Source organism: Notechis scutatus, chromosome 4, assembly GCF_049901735.1.
Source record: "Notechis scutatus isolate UNSWTSFEM ecotype Mainland chromosome 4, rNotScu1.2, whole genome shotgun sequence".
In the NCBI taxonomy this organism is placed as follows: Eukaryota; Metazoa; Chordata; class Lepidosauria; order Squamata; family Elapidae; genus Notechis; species Notechis scutatus.
Genome location: NC_142012.1, coordinates 159684484 through 159708629, shown reverse-complemented (window position 1 = coordinate 159708629; position 24146 = coordinate 159684484). Strand labels below are relative to the sequence as shown.

The following is a 24146-nucleotide window of genomic DNA, read 5'->3' as shown; positions in this document are numbered from 1 at the left end:
TAAAATGTCTACTATTACAGGAATTCCTACACTTGCAACTATTCATTTAAAACAGATAGAATTCTTTATTGGCCAAGTGTGGTTGGACACACAAGGAATTTGTCTTTGTGCAAATACTCTTAGTGTAGATAAAAGAAAAGATACATTCATCAAGAATCATAAGGTACAGCACTTGATAATAGTCACAGGGTACAATAAGCAATCAAATCATACTAGGAAACAGTCCATACAGATTGTAAGGATACAAGCGACAAAGTTACAGTCATACAGTCACAAGTGGGAGGGGATGGGTGACAAGGAGTGATGAGAAGATTAACAATAATAGTAGTGCAGACTTTGTAAATAGTTGAACAGTGTTGAGGGAATTATTTGTTTAGCAGAGTGATGGCTTTCGGGGAAAAACTGTCCTTGTGTCTAGTTGTTTTGGTGTACAGCGCTCTATAGTGTCGCTTTGAGGGTAGGAGTTGAAACAGTTTATGTCCGGAATGTGAGGGGTCTGTAAATATTTTCACAGCCCTCTTTTTGACTTGTGCTGTATACAGGTCCTCGATTGAAGGCAGGTGGGTAGTAATTGTTTTTTCTGCAGTCCTAATGATCCTCTGAAGTCTGTGTCTGTCCTTCTGGGTTGCAGAGCCAAACCAGACAGTTATAGAGGTGCAGATGACAGACTCAATAATTCCTCTGTAGAACTGGATCAGCAGCTCCTTGGGCAGTTTGAGCTTTCTGAGTTGGCGCAGAAAGAACATTCTTTGTTGTACATTTTTGATGTTAGGTGTCCATTTTAGGTCTTGTGATATGATAGAACCTAGAAATTTGAAGGTCTCTACTGTTGATACTGTGTTGTCTAGTATCGTTAAGAGGTGGTAGTATAGGAGGGTTTCTTCTAAAGTCTACCACCATTTCTATGGTTTTGAGTGTGTTCAGTTCCAGATTGTTTCGGTTACACCACGAGGCAAGTTGTATAACCTCTGTATGCGGATTTGTCGTTGTCTCGAATGAGACCAATCACTGTTGTGTCATCTGCAAACTTCAGTATTTTAATAGATGGATCGTTTGAGATGCAGTCATTGGTATATAGGGAGAAGGGAAGTGGAGAAAGCACACAGCCCTGTGGGGTGGGTGGGCTGTGCTAATTGTACAGGTATCAGATGTGATTCTGCCTAGCTTCACCTGCTGCTGTCTGTTAGGAACATTTAGTGACAGTTCGAACTTACAACAACGAAAAAAATGACTTATGACTGGTTTTCAGACTTACAACTGTTGAAAGCATCCCTATGGTCTCATGATCACGTGATCAAAATGTGGATGCTTAGCAACTGGCTCATATTTATGACTGTTACAGTGTCCTGGAGTAATGTGATCCCATTTTGTGACCTTCTGACATGCAAAAATCTATGGGGAAGCCAAATTCACTCAACTACCGTGTTACTAATTTAACAACTAGAGCAGGGGTGTCCAACCTTGGCAACTTTAAGACTTGTGGACTTCAACTCCCAGAATTCCTCAGCCAGCTTTGCTGGCTGAGGAATTCTGGGAGTTGAAGTCCACAAGTCTTAAAGTTGCCAAGGTTGGACACCCCTGAACTAGAGTGATTCACTTAACAGGTGGCAGGAATGGTTGTAAAATGGGGCAAAACTCAACAATTGTCTCACTTAGCAACAGAAATTTGGGGCTCAATTATGTTCGTGAGTCAAGGAGTACCTGCACACATCTGCACAGAGATGTAACTGGTATGTCTTCCTCAAGCCAGGGGTCCCTACGCCGCTTCTCTCCGTAACTGGAACAGGGGGGTCTTCCTTTGAAGGCTTTCACCCACACTGTCGTTTCTGCTGGGTTTTGTTCTGAAGACAGTAAGTGAAACAACCTCCTCATTTTCTTCCTTTTCTTTTCTGTAGCGTCAGAACTGTAGGGCGTTTCATTACTTCAGAGTGAGCCTACCGATTTCAGAAGAAGATATGAGCCACTTAGTATGCAGATTAAGATTAAAGAACCAGTTTAGCAATAAAAAAGACAATGGGGAAGAAAAATAAAGGAAGTCAATGATTTCTGCCAGCAGCACACTCTACACACATACACATATATGGATAAAAGATAACAAGGCACATGAAGAACAGCCTAATATGTAGTTCTGGGTTTCCCTAGATTAGTCTTATTCTTTTTTTTCCCTTTAACGACCCCTTCCCATTTTTAAAAGTTATGGGAGACCCCAAAAGAGTTATTCTTTGTATGGGTTGTATTTACTGATAACTACTCTATTAAAAATTAAAACAGATGCATTTGCTGCCATGGCCACTTCTCACAATTGTTTGATGGGATTTTAATATTTCATTTTTTTCAAAATATGCTGGCAAATAATTTTGATTTTGTGGATTTCTTGGGGAAAGCTATGGGTCCTCGGTCACACTTTGAGAAACACTGTCCTTGATAACCCAATCTTTTTTCATGATATATGGTGGTTGGTTCTTCCCTGGCAGAGGTCTATGATGGAAGTGAGAACAATGAACCAATGGAACAAAAGTTGCCTTCAGAAGTTGTGGGAGCTTCATCACTGGAAGCTTTCAAGAAGAGACTGGACTGCCATCTGTCAGAAATGGTGTAAGCAGGGTATCCTGCTTGGGCGGGGTGGGTGAGGGTTGGACTAGATGACCTACAAGGTCTCTTCCAACTCTGAAGGTCAAGAACAAAGCAAAATCCATCCAGCTTGTTTCCAGGAAACCAGTGGGATGAGAAAAGGACCTTCTGCAGAAGTCTTTCCTGTATATAGGACACCAGAGCCAGAATTTTAAATAAAGACAAAAACTCCCTTAAACTGAAGGCCAGTTGGAATCACCCTCTTCAACTTACCAATGTAGTCTACTTAGTAAAAACATAGAAAATTGACAGCAGAAAAAACCTACTGGTTCCTGTAGTGGTCCATTGAGTCTGCCCTTTGAGTTTATTTGCTTTTTGTTTTCTTTTTAATTAATTATTATTTTTAAATGTTTTAATTTTTATTGTATTTTTGGGGGGTCAGGTGATGGACATGTATTTATCCTACGCAAATTTAAACTCAATGACTTAGCCTTCCATCCTTCCAAGGCTTGTAAAATGAGGACTCCAAATTGTTGGGGGGGCAATATGCTGAGTCTGTAAATCGCTTAGAGAGGGCTGTAAAACACTGCAAAGCAGTATATAAGTCTAAGTGCTATTGCTATTGACTTAAGTTACCTTTGCTGGAAGTTTATTTTATTTTATTTTAATTTATTTATTTTTTATTTGTCAATTGCTTATAAGATAATAGGTATAAGTATAAACATAGTTATGAATACATGAAATGGATACATATAAGAAAAAAAACAGTAGGACAGGGATGGTAGGCACGTTGGTGCGCTTATGCACGCCCCCAACAGACCTCTTAGGAAAGGGGGGAGGTCAATAGTAGACAGTCTAAGATTAAAGTTTTTGGGGTTTGGGGAAGAAACCACAGAGTCAGGTAGAGTATTCCAGACATTGACCACTCTGTTGCTGAAGTTGTATTTCCTGCAATCAAGTTTGGTGCAGTTAACCTTGAGTTTGTATCTATTGTTTGCTCTTGTGTTGTTATGGTTGAAGCTGAAGTATTCATCGACAGGTAGAACATTGCAATGTATGATTTTATATACTATACTTAGATCGGACCAAAGTTGTAGGTTTTCTAGGATTTCAAGCCTGGTGGCATAAGGTATTCTGCAACGAGTAGAAGCTTCCATCACTTAACAACTAACGTGATTCACTTAACAACAGCAGTGATTCACTTAACAACTACGGCAAGTAAAGGTCGTAAAATGGGTCAAAAACTCACTTTGTCTCGTTTAGCGACATAAAATTTGGGGCTCAATTATGATCGTAAGCAGGGTAATCGTCCCCAGTCCTGGGCCACCTGGGCGGCTTCTCCAACTGAATAAAAGCCTCGATCGGGATCTTCCGTTCGAACAGCCCGGGGAGGCGTTTCTGAAGCGGGTGGGGGGGGGGGTGTAGGCAGAGTCGGGCGGCCGCAGGCGGCGGGAATGGGCGACCCAGCCCCGCCGTCCTTCCTTCCCTCCCCGCCGAGAGGCTCAACGCGACCTCCGCGCGCTGCCGGGCTGAGGGCTCGAGGCGGACCAAGCCCTCGCGAAAGAGGAGGGCCCAGCCCGGCAGCCGGGGCCACTCGAGGTCTGCCGGCTAGGCCGGCCCGGCGAGCGCGGCCTGGGCGCAGTGCGCATGAGCGGCGGAAGGCAGGGCCCGCGAGGAGGAGCCCCGGGAGCCGCTGCTGCCGCCGCCGCCGCCGCTGCCGCCAACCTTGGTCCGCCTCCTCCTGCTCCTCCTCAGAGTCTGCCTGAGCCGGCCCGGCGGGGAGCGAGGCCCGCGCGCAGCCCCACCATGGTGAGAGCCCGCCCGCTGAGGGGAAAAACCGCCGCCGCCGCCGCCGCCATCGCCTGGCAACGCGCGGCCTAGCCGGCGGCGGGAGGGCGCGACCCCGCAAGGCCGCGCAGGGGGCGGCCAAACCCGCGGCCAAGGAGGGCAGGCCCGGTGGGAAAACGGGGACCGACCCCCCGCAACTCAACCCGGCGGTGGGGATGCGGGCTATCATTTGCCTGAGGGTGAAAGGGCCGCTTCTCGATTCAGACGCCCGGGCTTGGCCCGCCGGGATCTCGGGTCGTGCCCTTGCCGGGAGGGCGTGTTGGGGGGGACGGGGGACCTTTGGGGTCGGGGATGGGGATCGCCGTCCCCGATCCAGGCCAGGCATGAATTCCGGAGCCCAGAAGTATTTTCCCTGTGAGATGGAAGCCTTTGTGGGTTGTGTATGAGGTGTAATGGGGGTGAGGGGGGGGGGATTCCTTTTGCACTTCATTCAACAAGGAGTTTGGGGTACTCCTGGGTGTAGCCCCCCCCCCCCTTTCAGGTTTTGGGGAAATGGGCGCCGATGAATTGAGGGCTCTTTCCCCTCTGCAGACGGGATGGAGGCTTGTGGGTGGATGGGAAAGAGATGGAATCAGAGGATAAAAAAGTCCAGCAATTGTTTGGTCTTCATTGCAAGGAGGAGAGAGATGGGTCAATCCGTGGTGGCCAAACATCAGGAATCTCCCCCCTCCGCCCCCCATAACCCCAATTTCACACACACACACACACAAAAAGACACTCACTTTCCATCGGGGTCCAGGATCTTGTGCCCAACATCCCAGGAATGTTTTTGTGGGCTTACAAAATTCGGTGCACAAAATTCCCATAGACACACGTTTTTTTTGTGTGTGTGTGAAATGTATTGGTGGGAAAAGGTGCTGTCCGAATTGGGATGGCTTGATCTTCAGAAAGGACAGGGATTCCCTCTAGCTGGATATGGTCTGATGGTGCTGGATTAAGGAATCGAAAAGGTGTAGTAGATTCAAGTCCAGTTTAAAGATCTGGTATCTCAGAGTTGATTGCTGTTCCTTCTCTCAGCCCAACTTATCTGGCGAGTTTGTTATTCGGGTATAAATTTAACATATACATTAATTTCTTCATCCACGGAGTCCCTCCCTGATAAGAGATTCTGATGGCAGGTTTCATCAGAAAGATGAAGCTGTAGTTTGGGTAGGTTTGGGGATAAGAGTGGTGTGGGAAGCCAGGAATTATGCTTTGTAAACATTAGGTGTATGAATCCAATTGATTGTAGAATATGAATGAAACCATGACTGTTTATTGGATAAGTCACATAAAAACATAGGTACAGCAGCAAATGCAAAGTTTTGTCCCAGAATGTTCTTGTAGAATCTAACAATTCAATAATAAGGATATCAATTTAATACAACAACAATAATAACAATACAGAAATGCCAAACTCAGTCTGAACATTTGGCTGACTTTGCGATGATAAGTAATAATAATAACAATCCCAGGCTTGGTTTATTTGTTTATATGTTATAAAAGGAGTTTTCTACAAGAAAGAAACTAGACCAAAATCTGACATCAACTTTTAGAAGGTGATGAGGCAGTATTTGAATCATCTTGTCACTTTATTTCATCTCAAATATCCCTATTCTCTTGCAGAAATCTATGAGAATCTGGTTTGAAGTAGAATTTAGTGTCAGATTTAGTTCAGTTTGGTCTGAATTTAATTCAGACTGTTAATTTGTTTTCCACTCTTGGTGTAAACTAGTATTACACATCTTTAAAAGTCAGTGACATCATTAATTACTGTTGGAATGCATTATGCTATTTGGGTCTTGTTTACTTGAATAGTGTGTTGACCTGTTGATATGATGTCATGATCTTCTGCATGTATTTCATACACACATACACACACACACACACACACACACACACTCATACACACTTGGAATTGCCCTGGGAAATTGAGGAATATTTTTAATTAATTTGCTGGCAATGGCTGTGTTCCACAAAACTTTAGTGCTATATTAGTTGGTCAGTATTTGAAGTAGGGATGAGAACATGGGCCTTATTCAAATGTTAGCTCATAGCATCCATATGCTTAAATTAACAATTTAAGAATTCAACAACTCATATTTTGAGATTTTCACCTATTTTCCTAAATGGCTAGGTTTCATTTTGAAAGACACTTTAGTTCCCAAATCTTTTTTTTTTTTTTTTTGGTCATTAGGAATTCTTAAAAATTCTTCGGAGTTTTAAACATTTGTATTTATAGGTTAAAACTTTCATATTTCCTGTATAGTGCACTCTTCAAATGATTTGAAGAATATAGTCTGAAAATTGGTTTGTAATTTAGTTTAGGGCAGATTAGTATTGTAAATGAGTTTATATTATTTGAAAACCTTTTCTTGTGTGTGTGTGTGTGTTTATATGTATGTCTATATATGTCTATAAATGTGTGTGTATGTATGTATGTATATAAACACTTTCTAGATACTTATTACCTCAGTAATGTGCTGCCCAAAACAGCATGTAAAATTCTTCAGGAAATATAGTGAGTTGTACCAGGACTCTTGGTACTTACAGTTGTGTTTAGGTGCAGTTAATTTTACCTTCAGTGTACACACCCAGGATGTTTCTCCTTAGACTAATTTATTGCCTCTGCATTTAGCTTCCTAGGAAGAGATGTGATAGGCCATTTTTCTATCTCTGGCAAAGTGTATTCGTACTGTAGCCAGCATCTAGTTAACCTTGCTTGAACTCAGAAACTAAGCAGAGCTAGTACTTGAAGAGGGGGTACAATTTAAAATCCCAATGACATTGTCATTGCCTGGAAGACAGCGACAAATAATTTCTTTAATATTACCAAGAAAATTATACAGATGTGTCATCTGGATTAAATTTATGGTTCACATTTTTGCTCCTATAGTTATATGGGCCTCCTATCCCTCATTATTTCTGCCCATCTCACCAGATCTAGTAAGGAAGGCATGCTCTGGATCCCTTCCATCAAACAGTGGCATTCACAGCCTATATCCCCTAATCCTAATGGCCCCAACCATGTTAGTCTTTTGTAAAACTTTGAAGACCTGGCTGTTACCTCTGCCATTTGAGCCAGAAGCCAGGCAAAGTCTACAGGTGATTGTATTCTTTTATTATTATTTGGTTCCTCCTGGTTTAGTTCCTTGGGTTTCATTGTTTGTATCTTTTTGTTTTTTAATCCTTGTACCCATCTCCCCTAGTCATTGTTGTGTGGTGGATAGTTATGTAAATCTATTTAAAACAATAAGGGTGCGATGGCTCAGCGGTTAAGATGCTGGGTTTGTTGGCTGGAAAGTTCGACAAGGTTCGAGACCTGAGCATTACTCAGTGGGGTGAGCTCCTGTTCCTGGCCCCAGCTCTTGCCCACCTAGCAGTTGGAAAGCATGCAAATGTGAGCAGATAAATAGTGGGAAGATAACAGCGTTCGTGTGCTTCACTGTGTAATCGTGCTGGACACATGACTGTGGAAGTGTCTTCGGACAACGCTGGCTCCCTCAGCTAAGAAGTGGAGATGGATGAGACTGGACAGGGGAAATCTTTAGCATTGCCTATTTTAAAAATGTGAGTTTATATAAAAGGAACATCTTATTAAAAATATGCTAAAGTGGAATCCCTTAGAAAAAGTGAAATGTCGGTTGCAAAACTGGGCACATTATTATCCAAAATAATGTAAGATGACATTCTACAATAACCATACAGTACTTCTACATTATAATTTTCAGCACGAGTCTCTTGCTTTATATTCCCAGAGCTGGGGTAAAAGAAGCAGCTCTACTTTCTCAGGGACATTTTTCTGTGGTCCTGTTCCCTGTTGCCATTTTAATCTCATTGGGCCATCAACTCGTGCTAGATTGCCAGAGGTGGAGTTAGCTAAGAGATAGGGGCAGATACATGTAGATGTAGCTGCTGTTTCAAGTGCTGTTCTGGGAAACTAAGAAGTTTACATCTATTGCTTGATAATATTCTTTGTGTTCATTGATAGACAATAACTCATGTAACCTTCTTGGGCTGTTTGACCATGATTTACCTTGTTTTTGCCAGAAACTGGTATTTACTTTGACCACAATTTGTGTTGTTTGTGCCAGAAAATGGCAAAAAAAACCCCCACCCCATAATGAACAGTGGGTTCACCTAACAACCCCGGTGTGCATTTTGCAATACTGCGTTCACTTAATGACCACTGCATTTTATGACCAAAATTTGCAGACTCAAAGTACTACTATAAATCGAGGACTACCTAGGCATGTATTGTTGTGCTGAATTTTGATACTTTTTTGTTAAATTGTTTCACATTTAACCCTCAGTTAAACCTTTTTTTTCCTCATCACTTCTGAGTTCAGTTGATGTCCTATTAGATTTCATATGAGAATAATTTAGAGGGAAATTAGTAGTGGTATATTAGCCTTTTCATTAAGCTGTTCTATTGTATTCCCAAATCAATTAGTTTCTGAAAGCTAATCGATCACTTTGGATATGTGTCAGGAGCATCCATAGATAAGTTTTTTTTTAAAAAAAAAAAGCAAACAAGTGATGCTTCAATCATTACAGCTACCATCTTGACTTTTTTGACCATACTTTGTAGACACTCCTGGTAATTAACCTTACAGTCTGTTATTGTTTTTTTTAAAAGCTCTCTGTTTCATGGAGCCTTAGCAGATATTGTGAAGGATGTTGCTTCTATCTTGAATAACCTGAATGAGCCCATAAATCACATTGTTACTAATACACTGAGAGTTGTGTATTTCGTTGTTAATTCCACCGTAGTAAGCTCATCTGACTTGTGAGGTGCCTGGAGCAATGGTGAACAACATGACTTGCAAGTAACTTTTGAATTCATCTGTGCAAAGTTAAGAAATCAATATCCTAATCGGGCTTTCTGAATATCTGCCTTACTTCGTCCGCAACTGATATTTATCATGTATGGAGTTTTCCTTTGAGATATTTCCTTCTCAGGGCAAAACAGGTATAAAGTTTTTCTGCTCTTCTTTTCAAACTTTTTTTTTTTTAGAACAAGTTGAAGTCATCGCAAAAAGATAAAGTTCGGCAGTTTATGATCTTCACCCAATCTAGTGAAAAAACAGCAGTGAATTGCCTGTCCCAGAATGACTGGAAGCTCGATGTTGCAACAGATAATTTTTTTCAAAATCCTGAACTTTATATACGAGAAAACATTAAGGGATCACTGGACCGAAAGAAATTAGAGCAACTATATAATAGATACAAAGGTGAGTAAAAAAGTTTTTATTAGTGTTTTGAATGGTTGAACTTAGCTACAGTTGTTGGTTTCAGCCGGGCCAGGGGGTGGGGAAATATGACTGAAAAGGATAGATGTTTGGCCCTTACATATTGCAACACGGTTTGTTTATTTAACTACCTTATTTAAAGTAGTCCTTGACCCATTCTTTCCCCTAAGGAGCTTAGGGGGGCAGCAAACATATTTATCGTCTGTTATATTACAGGTAGTCCTTGGCTTATGTTTGCAACTGAGCCCAAAATTGCTGCTGCTAAGTGAAGCAGTTGTTAAGTGAGTTGTGCCCCATTTCATGACACTTCTTGCCACAGTTGCTAAGTGAATCCGTGCAGTTGTCAAGTTAGAAACACGGTTGTTAAGTGAACCTGACTTCCCCCATTGACTTTGCTTGTCAGAAGGTCACAGAAGTTGACCTCAAGATGCTTCAACTGTCATAAATATGAGCCAGTTGCCAAGCATCCAAATTTTGATCATATGACAGTGGGGATGTTGCAACAGTCATAAGTAAGTTTTAAGCTGCTTTTTTCAGTGCTGTTGCAACTTCTAATAGTCACTAAACCAATGGTTGTAAGTCATAGACTACCTGTATTACAACACAGGTGGAAATATAGTTCACTTCTGAAAAGTGAACTGCTCTGATTTTCATCCTTAAACCCCAATCCCAAATTTCTTGAAAAGTTACTCCCAAACAATCCTTGCTTCTTCCACTCATATCCCTGGAAGGCCACCTTTTCCTTGGTTAGGAAACTAGATTGAAATTTCCTGACTCTGAAGATATTGCTCATTTCTTTCCAGAGCATAATATTTGGGAGGGGGTGGCTTTGATAGAGCATGCTGTGTCTGAATTCAACCATTTTTGGTTTATACAATAATTCCAGTTTTAACAGATCATAACTTTCTTCAACGTGTAAATATTGTTAGTTGACTCAAGAGCAAAAGTTTGGGGACCTTCTAACATCAGAAGCCACGTTCTTGTGTTTGATCTAGTTACCTGATCTTACCCACATTTCTACTCTGACTTTCCTAAAATTATTTGTCAAGCCATTGCTTTTTCTTCTCCCCAGAGCCTCTTAACCTGGACTTGCAGGGAAATGGATTTTTTTTTAAAAAAGTCCTTCATGAGAGGTGAATTGAGATGTCTTCTCTCTCCCTCTTGTGAAAGAGAAAAACTGTCCCATTTTCAATTGCAGTTGTGATTCCAGGCAAGAGAAGGACTGTGAGACACTTCTTACACCTTTTTATAGTGCAAAGATTGATGTGAGGTGGCACCTGCCAGCACTTAATGTCCCTTGAGTCAGAAATTAGTTTCTCACTCACGTGATTTGTTTTGAAATCACACCTACCCGTACCCTTGTTGCTGGAGTGCGTGCTTCTAGGAATTTTTACACGTTTGTTTGTTTGTTTGTTCATTTATTTCTCCTTTAAACCTTTAAGATCCTCAAGATGAGAATAAAATCGGCATAGATGGCATACAACAGTTTTGCGATGACTTGGCACTAGACCCCGCCAGCATTAGTGTCTTGATAATTGCCTGGAAATTCAGAGCTGCGACGCAGTGCGAATTCCTAAGGATGGAATTCATGGATGGGATGACAGAACTTGGGTAAGTGCTGGAGCCCCTCCTGTGAGGCATGCAGCGCCCTTTGGGTCAAAGCAGCATGAAAACCCTGCCCATAACCCTGTTTGATTTTACAGAAAGGCACTCCCTCTTGATTTCCTGCCCACCAAGCTCTGGCCTAGTTGCGCATTGATTCTAGCGAATAACGCTTATACGCTCCTTTGTGGAGTATTTTATTATCTTTTTTTTAATCATCAAGTGAAAGGAGCACAGCGGCTTGAGCGGTTGAAACACTGGGCAGGAGGGGTTAGCAAGCCCGCCTTTGAGACCCCAGAACTGCCATGGGGTGGGGTTGAATCCTTCGCTTCAGCACCAGCCAGGGACATGAAAAGGGCCCCCAACTGGGCATCCCCAGGGCAACGGTGATGTCACCGGCGGCTAATTCTTTCAACTGGAAGCGCTTCTGACAAAAATAATCATCAAGAGTTACAGCAATGTTTTTTTCTTTCTTTCATAAATTGGGTTGCTTTTAAGATGTGTGGATTTCAGCACTCAGAATTCCCAACCAGCATAGACTTGCAGGCTGGGGGATTCTGGGAGTTGAAATCTATACCTCTTAAAATGGCCATGTTTGAAAAACACTGAGTTATACAAGGTAATACAGTGACAGAATTAAGAGGAGCAATATTTTCAATCCCCTTTTTAAAGAGCATTTTTGAAGGCTTTGTTTAGCTTTTGTTTCTTGTTTTTTAATTGTAATAGGTACAGCAAGCTTTACTGTCCAAAGTGAGAAATCGTTGTATTTTCATTGCACTGTCCGCTAGGGCCCGAAAACTTTCCTTCTGTGTGTTCCACTTCATTAAAATATCAGATGAGACCATATCTGGAAGTGTAGAATAAAATATTCCTTACAGATATGTCAGTACCAGAACTGAACTTGTACATTTGTTTACTCTTTTGGCAAGTGTGTTGATGCAAGGTATGAGAAAACTGTGGAGCAACATAGATGATAGTGCTCCATAATATCCTTATGGCAGCTTTTATACGCCCGATGTTTTCTGAACTGACTTTGTTTACTTGCAAGATCAGGAAAATGAACAGACTATCAGATAATTGATTTAAATATACAAGTAGCTGAATTTCTAAGGAATTTCTTGTAAGACGTAACCTTTTTCTGGTATATATTTTTGCCTTGGTTACCATATTCATTGATTCAAGCAAACAAAGGGAAGCTGTGATCATTCTTGCAGAATTGTTCTAAACCTCTGCCTTGTGTGGAAATTTCATCCCTAGGTGATTTGTAAGTGTGTAGATTAATTACTATTTTAATAAACCAAATTGTAGACAACTTCAAATATCATTCATTCTAAAAGCAGTTATAGTCCTCGATGTACAACCACTTGTGTAATGACTGTTTGAAGTCACAATGACCTTGGAGAAAGTGATTTTATGACTAGCATCCACATTTACAATTGTTGCATGTACCCCAAAGTCATGGGATTGTAATTCTGGCATTTGGCAACCAGCTCCCATTTATGACCAGTGGCAGCAACGTCTTGGAGGACCACGTGATTGTGATTTGCCAACTTTATTGTCGATTTCCTGCAAAAAAAAAATCCCCATTGGGGAAACTGTATTCACTTAATGACCATGTGATTCACTTAATAGCCATGGGTTTCTCTTAATGGTCCTAGTAAAAAAATGGTCCTAAAATTGGGTCCAATTCGATCTGCAACCACCAGGTCTTATGACAGAAATTCCAGTCCCAATTGTGGCCATAAGCCAAGAACTACCTATATAAAGGATACAGGTAGTTGTTGATTTACGACCATAATTGAACCTCAAATTTCTGTGGCATAAGCAAGGCAATTCCGTGAGTGAGATTTGCCCCATTTTACAACTTTTTTTTTTTTGCCCCAATTGGTAAGTGAATCACTGCAGTTGTTAAGTGAATCATGTCATTAAGCAGAGCTGGCTGACTCCCCCATTGGTATTGCTTGTTAGAAGCCAGCTAAAAAAATTACAAAATTACAGTTTCATGACCCTGGGATAATTCAACTCTTATAAATACATGCTGCTTACAAGATGCTCAAATTTTGATTCTGTCACCGTGGGGATGCTATAGTAGTCATAAGCATGAAGACCTGGTCAAAGTCACTTTTTTCAGTGCTGTTGTAACTATGAATGGTCACTAAACAAATGGTTGCAAATCAAGGACTACCTGTATTGCTATAATTTGTAGAAGGATTTAAAAACATGAGGTCTAATATACTGACTGAAGGAGAAATAAAATCTTTTGATGTATCAATACAGATGTGACAGCATAGAAAAACTAAAGGCCCAGCTTCCTAAAATGGAACAAGAATTGAAAGAGCCAGGAAGATTTAAGGACTTTTACCAGTTTACTTTCAACTTTGCAAAGAATCCAGGACAGAAAGGTTTAGGTATGTATGCCACTGTTTCCTAGCTCAGGGAGAAGTAAGACTCATGTCACATACTGGAAAGTAAATTCCTCAGCAATCTCTGTGGCTGAACAGGATGATGGAAACTGCCTTTTCCCCTCAATCGAGACAAGTCCATCAAGGTCCCTTAGCCAAAGGTGCTTTTCTCCCCCCCCCAAAAAAGGCATTTTGGAGGGATTTTCCCCCTTTGAATACATTTCGCTTCTCATCCAAGCAACTTCTTCAGTTCTGAAGTTCACGTCTCCAGAACTGAAGAAGCTTCTTGAATGAGAAGTGAAAGGAAAAAAACAAAAAACCCAGTTAAGTTTGCCGTTTTTAGAAAAGCACCTTTGGGACAACCATGACCTGAATGATTGAGAATCTCCATAGACATTTAGCTCAGCAGGTGTCACTTAACAAAGTTAAACCATAGTTTGCGAGACAACCAGCCCTGAGAAAGGTGCTGTCGAAGCTTTGGAAGAGTTCAGCAGCGTTTCTAGCTTTTCTTCCCTCCCTGAAGGGCTCGTGTTGCTAATCAAGACAACAAGGCCGCCTCTGAAATTTAGGGTAGGTTCAGAAGCAAACTCCCTGCTTATTGTGAAGAGCTCAGCAAAGGGAATAAGGGAAATCCCATGGCAAACTTTTGCTTGCTCTTTAGCCCAGGGTCTAGTTGAGATAATCTGATAAATCTTTGAAGGAGATGAAGATGAAAAAACCTGAAATTCAGGAACTTTTGAAACATCTTTGTGCTACATATTATTATTATTTTTTGCTTTGATAATTAATTATGCATTCCAGAAATCATTCTGGATCATAATGTTTTTGTTTTTTTGGATTTTTTTTTAAAATCTCTTTAATGTTACAGATTTAGAAATGGCCATTGCCTATTGGAACTTAGTACTCCATGGAAGGTTTAAATTCCTAGACTTGTGGAACAGATTTTTATTGGTAAGTTCAAATACTGTTTCTAGCAAATACATACATATTGAGTGTGTGTGTGTGTGTGTGTGTGTGTGTGTGTGTGGTATGATCAATACCATTATGAAAAGGGTCTAGATCAGGATTTTTTGCCTATGAACATAATAATAGATCAGATTGACATTAGAGCGAACTGGCAGCTTTTTTTGTCTCTTCTGATAGTCCTTGACTTACAACCAATGGCTTAGTGACCATTCAAAGTTACAACAGACCTTCCCAAAGCTCCTTAAGACCAGGCTATCTGGTTTAGCCTCCACCCTCACCCCATGATCACCTGATCACATTTTGGACACTTATAGCTGTTTGTAGCATCCCCCAGTCACGTGGCCATAATTTACAATTATTTTTTTTTGTCAGAAACTGACATTGCTGGATTCACTTTGTGACTGCCGCAAAAATGATCATGAAATCTGGTGCGGTCACATGGTGACTGCTTACCAATCCGGACTGTAATTCCAGGCACAATTATGGTCATAAGGCAAGGACTACCTGTATTTGTAAGACACAAGAATAACTTGGTTGAATTGGGTGGCTGTGGGAAAGAAAGAAAGAAAGAAAGAAAGAAAGAAAGAAAGAAAGAAAGAAAGAAAGAAAGAAAGACAGACAGAAGAAAGAGAAAGAAAGAAAAGAAGAAAAAGAAAGAAAGAAAGAGAAAAAGAAAGAAAGAAAGAAAGAAAGAAAAAGAAGGAAAGAAAGAAAGAAAGAAGGAAGGAAGGAAGGAAGGAAGGAAGGAAAAGAGAGGAGCGAAGGAAGGGAAGGAAGGGAAGAAAAGAAAGAAAGAGAAAGAAGGAAGGGAAAGAACAAATAAGATCAGAAATCCCAAAAGAAAAATCTTTAGTTTTAATGGCAAATTTTTGACCCAGTGAAATTTTGTTGACTGAACAAAGGGATGTACGAATACTCATTTTAAATGTGTCCTTGGCCTTGGAAGGGTTGTCTAGGAGTTATCTGGACCATATCTGCTTTTGTCAATTCTGTACGAGCCCATTTAATCTGGTGCAAAGCCTTGAAGAAGCACTATTTTAACTGAGCCTCCAACCAAGGCCTCCTTCGGTGGCCTTTCCCAAAGCAGCACAAAGCCTTCCTAATTCTGAGCACTGCACTGGAGCCAATGCACAGCAGCGGCCCTTCAGCGGAAGTAAAACAACCCCTCTCAGTGCTTCGAAAGTCTGGAAGCCACATGCCTTTCCAGTCCTGCTTCATTCCAACCAATGGACTAAGCAGCTCTGAGAAGCAAAGCCACGTCGCTCTGCGGAACCATGGGGCTCGGCAAACACCATTACTTTAGAACGATCCCGAGATCTGACCTAGAGATCATTTCCGCCTTGCTGTCCAAGAAACCCGAAGAGAGATTTCCACTCTTAGAGCCACAGTGCGCTAAGCATACGTTCCTGTTGAGGAACCAATAGATAAGTCGGGTCTTGAATTATGACGGTGGGATTTTCTCTCAAACAGGAACATCATAAAAGATCTATACCGAAGGACACTTGGAACCTTCTTCTAGACTTCAGTGCAATGATAGCAGACGATATGTCAAATTATGACGAGGAAGGTAATGTTGCTTCTTGGTGCTATTGGAACTATTGGTCCAAAGGTTCATATTTTAACAGATGTTCCCAGGTTGGCTTCCTAGCTCCCAATTTTTTATTTTTATCCCCCCCCCCCGCCCCCGCGCTTTTATTTTTATAAATAACGCAAGGTGGCGAACATACCTAATACTCTTTCCTCCTCCTATTTCCCCCACAATAACCACCCTGTGAGGTGGGTTGGACTGGGAGAAAATGACTGGCCCGAAGTCCCCCAACCAGTGTTCATGTCTAAGGTGAGACTAGAACTCACAGACGTCTAGTGTTTATCCCAAAGTCACTCAGCTGGCTTTCATGCCTAAGGCAGGAGTAGAACTCACAGCCTCTTAGTGATGTGCCCAAAGTCACTCAGCTGGCTTTCATGCCTAAGGCGGGACTAGAACTCACAGCCTCCTGGTTTCTAGCCCGGTGCCTTAAGCGCAAGACCAAACTGTCTCCGTGCCACTGACACTGCTAAAGTCCATTAGTCATTTTCTTCAGACCTTATCTATTTGTTCATCAGTTCTCAGAGGGTTATTTAAAAAATGATAATTGTGAAGAATCCAGGGAGTAAACAGTGATCTGTTTGTCCAACATTTGAAAACAAGACTGGTTGGTCGTTGTCATAAAGGTGATGAACCAGCCTTTAGCAAGCTACGGTATAAAATTCGGCTTTCAAATGAATGGCACTCACTGTCATTTCCCTGCTCCGAGGTGGTTTTTTCCCCCTCCTTATTTCAATAAAACCAGCTTGCCAAACCAGCTACTGCTGAGTCACTAATCCTGCTGTGTTTCCCTTCTGCAACTCAACAGTTTATTGACCGGGCAAATGGGTTGCACCATTTTAACATTCTGTCACACCTTTTTCTGTCTATGTTTTTTTCTCTCTTGATTGCTTCAAATGCCTACTAATATATTTTGCTGTTGACTTTTAAGGGCCTTTAAATCCTGTAACAATTTAGGGCCTGATTCTTTGAGGGTCTCCGTCTCCTACACCAAACCTTTTGGGTTAAGTGGTTCTGGGACACCCACACACACCCCCCGAGGGCGTCTGTCAAATCGCAACTATTTGCCAGACACTGAAGTTAATTTGCAGAAATTCGAATCGGCGTCACCCTTGTTATTTGGGTCTACTATTGTTATTTTCTCACGATTCAAGAAATAATTATTTGATGAGCGTGTCAATTTTAACTTTTAACATGGCAAATATTGATAAGATATAACCCATACAAAGAAAAGCTGCTTTAGGGCTCTCTCTAATCTTTAAACGTGGGAAGGGTCCTAAGAGCAAACTCTTTAAGAAATACCGTCTTAGATTGTTCCTTTTAAAAACACCCTGGCAAAAAAGTTTAATATCAATTGGCTTTTCTGTTTGTTTGTTATTGGTTTGTTTTGCCTGCTTTGTTGAGAGAAGGATAAACTAGTCCAGTTTGTCTTCTTCCAGATTCACTGGCTACGGTTCCCTGGAGCTGATTGTAAAGACACACTCTGGGAGCGGAGGCAAATATTTCCAGGATTGGGAAGCATGTTTTAGCTTAGTTCTGAATTTCTCAGGAGAGGGGAAAAATAAAACTGAGGAAGGCTTTGTTCAAGGAAGGAAAGAAAATGTAGGTGGATTTCAGCAGGAGAAAACACGCTGATTCTCCCATTTTGTAAAGCAATGTCCATTAGATTAGGGGGTCTCCAACCGTGGCAACTTTAAGACTTGGCGACTTCAACTCCCAGAGTTGAGTTGCCTTATGGGGCAGATGGGCAAAGCTGCCACAGATGGGGCAAAGGTGACTTAACAACTCAGCAGGAGAAATGTTGGGCTCCACTGGAGTCATAAGTTGAGGACTACCTGTATAGTGGAACTACAAAGGAAGGTAACACAGAGGAAGTTTTGCTGGAGGATAACTGGTAAGGTTGCATGTTTGGAGACATTTTTAATGCAGGTTGCTGGCGAGTGAAGTCTATCATTTGTCCTCACACAGAGCCCAATCTATTGACTTCTGGGTTAGCGAATACACACATACATTTCACATCAGAAGGAGAGCGTGGCAGACTTTTAATTATTGTCCCAATATACCAACAAGGAACACCGAGATGCTTGAAATAAGGAATGGAAAGTATGATTTTGAGGGGACTTTTCCTCAATTCTAGAAGAGAAGATAATATAGAATATAGAATATAGAAAAATAGAATAAAATGGATTCATTATTGGCAAAGTGTGATTGAACACACGAGGAATTTGTCTCCGGTGCATAAACTCACGGTGTACCTTTAAACAGCAAGTAGAATCATAGACTCATAGAATAACAGAATTGGAAGGGACCTTGGAGGTCATCTAGTCCAACCCCCTGCTCGAGCAGGACGGTCTATTCCAAATAGTATCCTCTACCTAGGATCAAACTCACAGCCTCCTGATTGTGAGGCGAGAGCACCACCTCTAGGCCACTGGAGTCCCTTTGTCAGAAATGGTGTAATAGGTAGATAAATTTACAAATTAATAGGTAGACAAAAATAATAGGTCATAATCATGGTTACAATCATTAATCATAAGTTACAAACAGTCATTCAGAATAGAGCTTGGAAGGGACTTTGGTGGTCTTCTAGTCCAGCCCCCTGCTAACAATAATAATTAATAATAACATTTGATAAATCACAAGAAGCCAGCAGGAAAGATAAGGTGATGAAAGAAAGATGGGAAGTGAGGCAGTGTTGTGGGAATCAGGTGTTCATCAGAGTGATGGCATGAGGGGAAAAAACTGTTCTTGCGTCTAGTAGTTTTGGCATGCAAAATGCCCCACAACATCTTCCTGAGAGAAGAAGTTAAAAGAATTTACGTCCTGGATGGGAGGGGTCTATATATATATATATTTCTCAGCCTTCTTTCTGATCCTTGCCGTGTACAGGTCCTTAATGGAAGGCAGGCTGGTTGCCATTGTTTTTTTCCTGCAGTCTTAACTATCCCTTTATCTGTGGTCATTCTATGAATCTAGAACACGGGTGTCAAACTTGTGGCATCATGTTACCGTCACGTGACCTATCGGCAACGGTTCCCCCCCCCCCCTTTGCGGAGCTGGGATGGGCGTGGTCTGTGTTTGACACCCCTGATCTAGAAGAAAAAAAGAAAGAAAGAAAGAAAGAAAGAAAGAAAGAAAGAAAGAAAGAAAGAAAGAAAGAAAGAAAGAAAGAAAGAAAAAGAAAGAAAAAAAAAAAAGCATGGTCTTTCAAGTTGGGAAGATTTAATCACCTTTGTCTTTTTCTGCTCTCTTTTTTTTTTTTTCTCCCCCCCAGGCGCCTGGCCTGTTCTTATCGACGACTTTGTGGAATTTGCACGACCGCAGATTGCTGGAATCAAAAGTACGACAGTTTAGTGCTATCGGAACCTTCTAACATGTACCTAGTCTGTACAAATAAACACAATGGGGAAAAAAATTGCAGTCCCTTTCTGCCAATGACTGAACTGGACCGAAGATCAATCCTCAAGAGATAAGAGCTGAGGGTGGCTGCAAACTTGTAAGGATTATTACCTTGGACCATATCAGACTACAGGTGGCTTGGCCCTCTCTTCCCAGCCTGGGCTGCCCTTTACCCCTCGGAAACTCCAGCATTGTGGATATATCATCTTGTCCCACCCCACGTTTTTTTTTTAACGGAGCCTCCTAATGCTTTCCATAGATCTTTCATGGTTTTGGATGACTCTTTTTGACATTTCCGGTTTCCACACCTTAAAGTACGTTCTGTTTTTTTTTTTTGTTTTTTTTTTTGTCACCAAGCAAACTCTTTTTTTGGTATTCCCATTTTCACAGTTCGATCTCACAATCCAACTTGTCCTAATTCTAAAAAAGCCGAGAGGAAAAACAAAATTATCTTCAGCTAACATATTTTGGGGCTATCTGCAACGACTGTGCTGAGACTATCCTAAAACAGTGTGTTTGGATCCATTATTGTTTTTATTATTATTATTATTATTATTTTTAAATGGTTGATTTACAGCTGTTGTCAGTGTGAGTGGCAAGGGCTTGTTGTTGTTGTTGTTTGCTTGTGTGGTTGAAAGCAGATGTCGAAAAGACCCAGCAAAAACCTGGATTTTTGTCCCTTTGTGGAGCAGGCCAGCTGCATCGGTGTGTTGACACCTAGGTCGTTGGCTAATGACTTTGCGTTGTCCTTTGATATCAGATGGATTGGGTGCCTCATGTCCAAGACGGATGAAGCTTCCTTTAGCATCCTTGCTTCTGCTGATGGGTGGCTTTTCTTGCTGATGAGCACCACAGCTCTAGGCCACCTTGTTTCTGCACCATGTTGTGTGTGCGGCATCAAAAGAAAGAAGGATGATATCGGAGTGCTTCTTCTCATCTGACCACCGGTAGTGTTCCTGCTAACTTAATTGGGTCACACTGTTTCTGAGGCAGGTGTGGGCAGCTTCTTCTGGGAATTGGATCATTATTCCATATTCCCAAAGGGAGAGAACCCGTCCACGTTAGATCACATCACTGCTATTTCCGTCTCCCCTATTATTTTTTACGGAGTGGTTGAAATTAGAGTATTATTGAGCCTGGCTGTTCTTAAGTTTCAATGGGTGAAGCTGTGCCCAGTAAGGACCAGTAGGCACTCTAATGCAGGAATAGGGAATTGCTTGCTGCTGTTCTTAGACTTGCCCAGTCTTATTAGTCTTGGAATTTCATCAGTTACCCAGTCTTATTCATTGTTCATTAATTGCCCAGTTGCATTAGCCTTGAAATGCTCATGTTCTCTTCAAGGAACTCTCTCCTTCCGCCAGCCACTAAGATCTACTGAATTGTTAAGACTTGAATGCAATACTCAACTTGTAATACTTGCTACATTTTATAAAACTCTTTTGATTTGAGCCCGGGAAGGTTTTCCAAAATAACCATGAATGTAATGCAAATTTATTCGAGGCTGAGTAGCATAAGCCAAACTCACCCGACTGTGAGTAGGACTACCACGGGGGAGCCTTCTTCGCCTGGAGTGGGTTTTTGTTTTACAACTGCAGTTCACTGTGATCATCACACAGAGACCATCCCAGCGGCCAGAGCAAGCTTTTTCTGTGGGCCTATGCAAACCTCACCAGCCTGATGCCTGCGGATATTTAAAATGTCAGATTTGACACTGGGAGTAGAGGGTTTGCAAGTCTGATAGCCTCCAGATGAGGGAAGGATGTTAGATAGCAACTGCACGAAGAGGAAACCTCTCCCCCTCCCCCCCTTTGCATTGACCGCAGTGGGGGGGTCTATGTGTGGAGTAATGATTTACTAACTATAGAGTTCCCGCTTAATAGCAGGGCCTTCTCCGTTTGGTCATCCATCTTTTCCATGCCACTCGAAATTGTATCGATGTAATCCAACCAAATAGGTTCAGCACTTTCAATGGAAGAGAGAGAATCCCTTTTTTACTTGATTTGCCATTATAAGAAACGGAGAGTAGCTAAGTTCTTTACCATGGCTGGATCGTAACTAAGAATTTTGTTTTTAGTGATAAAGGGGGGAAAAAAAAAATCAAGATTGTCCTTTTGGGTACCAGCAAAGGGGATGGAGGCGACATGTGCGATGCCCTCATCATGTCAATGCTTGCACCAGACACACGTGTAAGTGTAGCGTTGGCATGAAAACATCATGACATGCATGTCATTGAGTGGCCACTGCAACTTGCTGCAGATATCACTAAGTGCCCCAGAGATTTCCCACCTACATACATTCATTCCCCTCTTCTCTTTTTCCAGCATAAAAGCATATTTAAGCTTTGAATTTCACTGAACTAGTTAGCATCGACTAGTTGAAAACCAGAAGATGTACTTTAAGTCAGGAACTATCTCGAGTCCGCAGATTGCAATTATTGCAAAGGGTTCACCATTTTGAAACACGTGCTTAAATGGAAAGAATTTACCCAGGCAGGTGGAGGGAGATCCAGAGGTAGAGAGAGATGCAGCATTTTCAGGTTTTTCAATCATGATGAGAGATCGAAAATGCTACACCCACTGTGGCCCTGGTATGTTTTGGTTTGCCACTGTTTTTTTTGTCCAACCGTAGATTTTTTTTTTTTTTAACTTAACATTTGTGGTTTTTTATTCTTTGTGTTTTTATATGATAGCAGCACTTGAAATACCTCCTGGCTTTTACTCGTTTTTAACACCACTTTGCCCTTTTCTTAAACAAAAAATAATCATTCAATAGAACAACATTGGAAACATGGATTCGAGGTATTTCCTTTGTAATTTTTAAAAATGAGAAGGGCAGGTTTGATACAGTTCATGATGTTTTCTTGCTAATGTCTCTTGTATCCATGTCATTAAAATGCACTTTTTACGCAGATGCTAAAATAATAGGAGGAAAAACCTTAATTGCTTGATTAAAGAACAACCTGTCAGGATCCTATAGCCACTCCCTCGGTAACCTGTTGGAAAAGTTTAAGGAAACCATTGAATAAAATTGGAAATCTTTTAGCTGCTGGAATTGGCAAAGTCAACTATGTTATTTACTCTTTGTTTCTTGTGTAAATATCAGCAAAAACTTGAATTATGAAAACTCTACAAGGTGTGCGTTTTTCTGTCTTAAAATTTGGGTACAGCTTTCTCAGAATGAGTCGTTGATGTATGCTGTGTATTTTTTGTGTTTTAGTGTGTATGTGTTTTATTTTTTAATTTTAACAAGATGTACTGAATTCTATCCCTGTGCTGAAGATTAGGGCATAGATGCCATGCTGTACTTGTTTTTTTAAGATGATTCCTTTTGCAATGTTGAGGCCTTTTCAACAAAATGGAATTTGCCATCAGTTTGGTACTACACAATTTATAATTACTGTGTAATTATAAAACTGCATTACATAAAGCATTGCTGTCTTAAGTAGCAGAAAAACTGAGGTTGTTTGTGTGATAGCATTCTTGAATTTTAAAAAGTGATTTTAAATCCAGAGGCAAAAATTGGTCACCTGCTTTTCAGTGGGACGTGTACTGTCAAAGTGGTGCTAGGGTTTGACTGTGTTTAGTGGCAGAAATATTTGGCTTAATTATTTGTTTCTGAATGTAAAATGCCTGGCTCTAGCAAAGACTAAAAATGTTCAGACATATCCCCATGTATGTGTGCATGATTTTTTTTAAGTTTTAAAAATGGAAACTGATTTTCAACTTGGGTTGATTTAATTAATAAAAACCACCCATGTGTGCATCCAGCGGTAACTTAACCCTTCCTAGAGAATTTCCCTTTTGCCAAATACCAGACAAGCAGTAAATGCTTTAACCTTATCTACTTTTGGAGTTTTATTGTCGTATGTAAGACTAGATCTTCTCAGCCATGCAGATCACTTGGTAATTTTATTTCAGTCACCCGATCAACAATTTTTCTGTGATTTGAATTGTTACTACTGAGAAAAATACTTTCTGCAATCCAAAGTCAATAAAATACTAGCCCAATTGTCATGGCAAAACCTTCACATGAATTATGCCATTGGAAAAGAAGCAAAATGACTCTTTTCTTGATTAGTTTTATTTTTTTTTAAAAAAAAATCATGGTGAGGAGAGGAATAAGAGAATGTTGCAAATTAACATTGTGCTTGCCATATAAAATATAGATTATGGTTGCACAAACGGAGGGTTTCTTTTTCCCAAACATGGTTTGAAGTTTCTAATTTGTGGGGTGAGAAAAAAAAACAAAGTGGTACCTTGATGTTTTCTTTGGTTGGTCCAAAGCTATGAATTGTGAACCTGCTAAATAAAGTAACTTATTTCTTCAAAACTACCCTGTGATGCCCCTTTGAAGGCCTTTTTTTTAAAAAAGAAACCCCCTAACTTTAAAGGAGTTAAACACAATGCTTATTATAAAGTACGTCCAAAAGTTTTGGCTGGTCAACTTTTGAGCAAGATGTACAGATAATATTTGATTTTTTTTAAAATTTCATAAAAACACGTAACAATACATGAAGATTTTGTTTTGCTGTTGAGATGTTGG

The 24146-nt window shown here is 40.9% G+C and overlaps 1 protein-coding gene across 1 annotated transcript; it reads left to right on the top strand.

Annotated features, from left to right (window-relative positions):
- The first annotated feature begins 4218 nt into the window (after positions 1-4218).
- DCUN1D1 (defective in cullin neddylation 1 domain containing 1) lies at positions 4219-23936 on the top strand. Its single transcript, XM_026683823.2, has 7 exons — positions 4219-4380; positions 9416-9632; positions 11093-11261; positions 13530-13660; positions 14523-14605; positions 16091-16187; positions 19480-23936. The coding sequence occupies exons 1-7, from the start codon at positions 4219-4221 to the stop codon at positions 19557-19559; spliced, it is 939 nt and encodes a 312-aa protein (XP_026539608.2). The 3' UTR covers positions 19560-23936.
- The last annotated feature ends 210 nt before the right edge of the window (positions 23937-24146 follow it).

Coding starts and splice junctions, on each gene's coding strand:
- DCUN1D1 (XM_026683823.2), top strand. CDS start 4,219: ATGAGCGGCGGAAGGCAGGGCCCGCGAGGAGGAGCCCCGGGAGCCGCT. Junction 4,381..9,415: donor CCGCGCGCAGCCCCACCATG/GTGAGAGCCCGC, acceptor TTTTTTTTTTAG/AACAAGTTGAAGTCATCGCA. Junction 13,661..14,522: donor TCCAGGACAGAAAGGTTTAG/GTATGTATGCCA, acceptor TTAATGTTACAG/ATTTAGAAATGGCCATTGCC.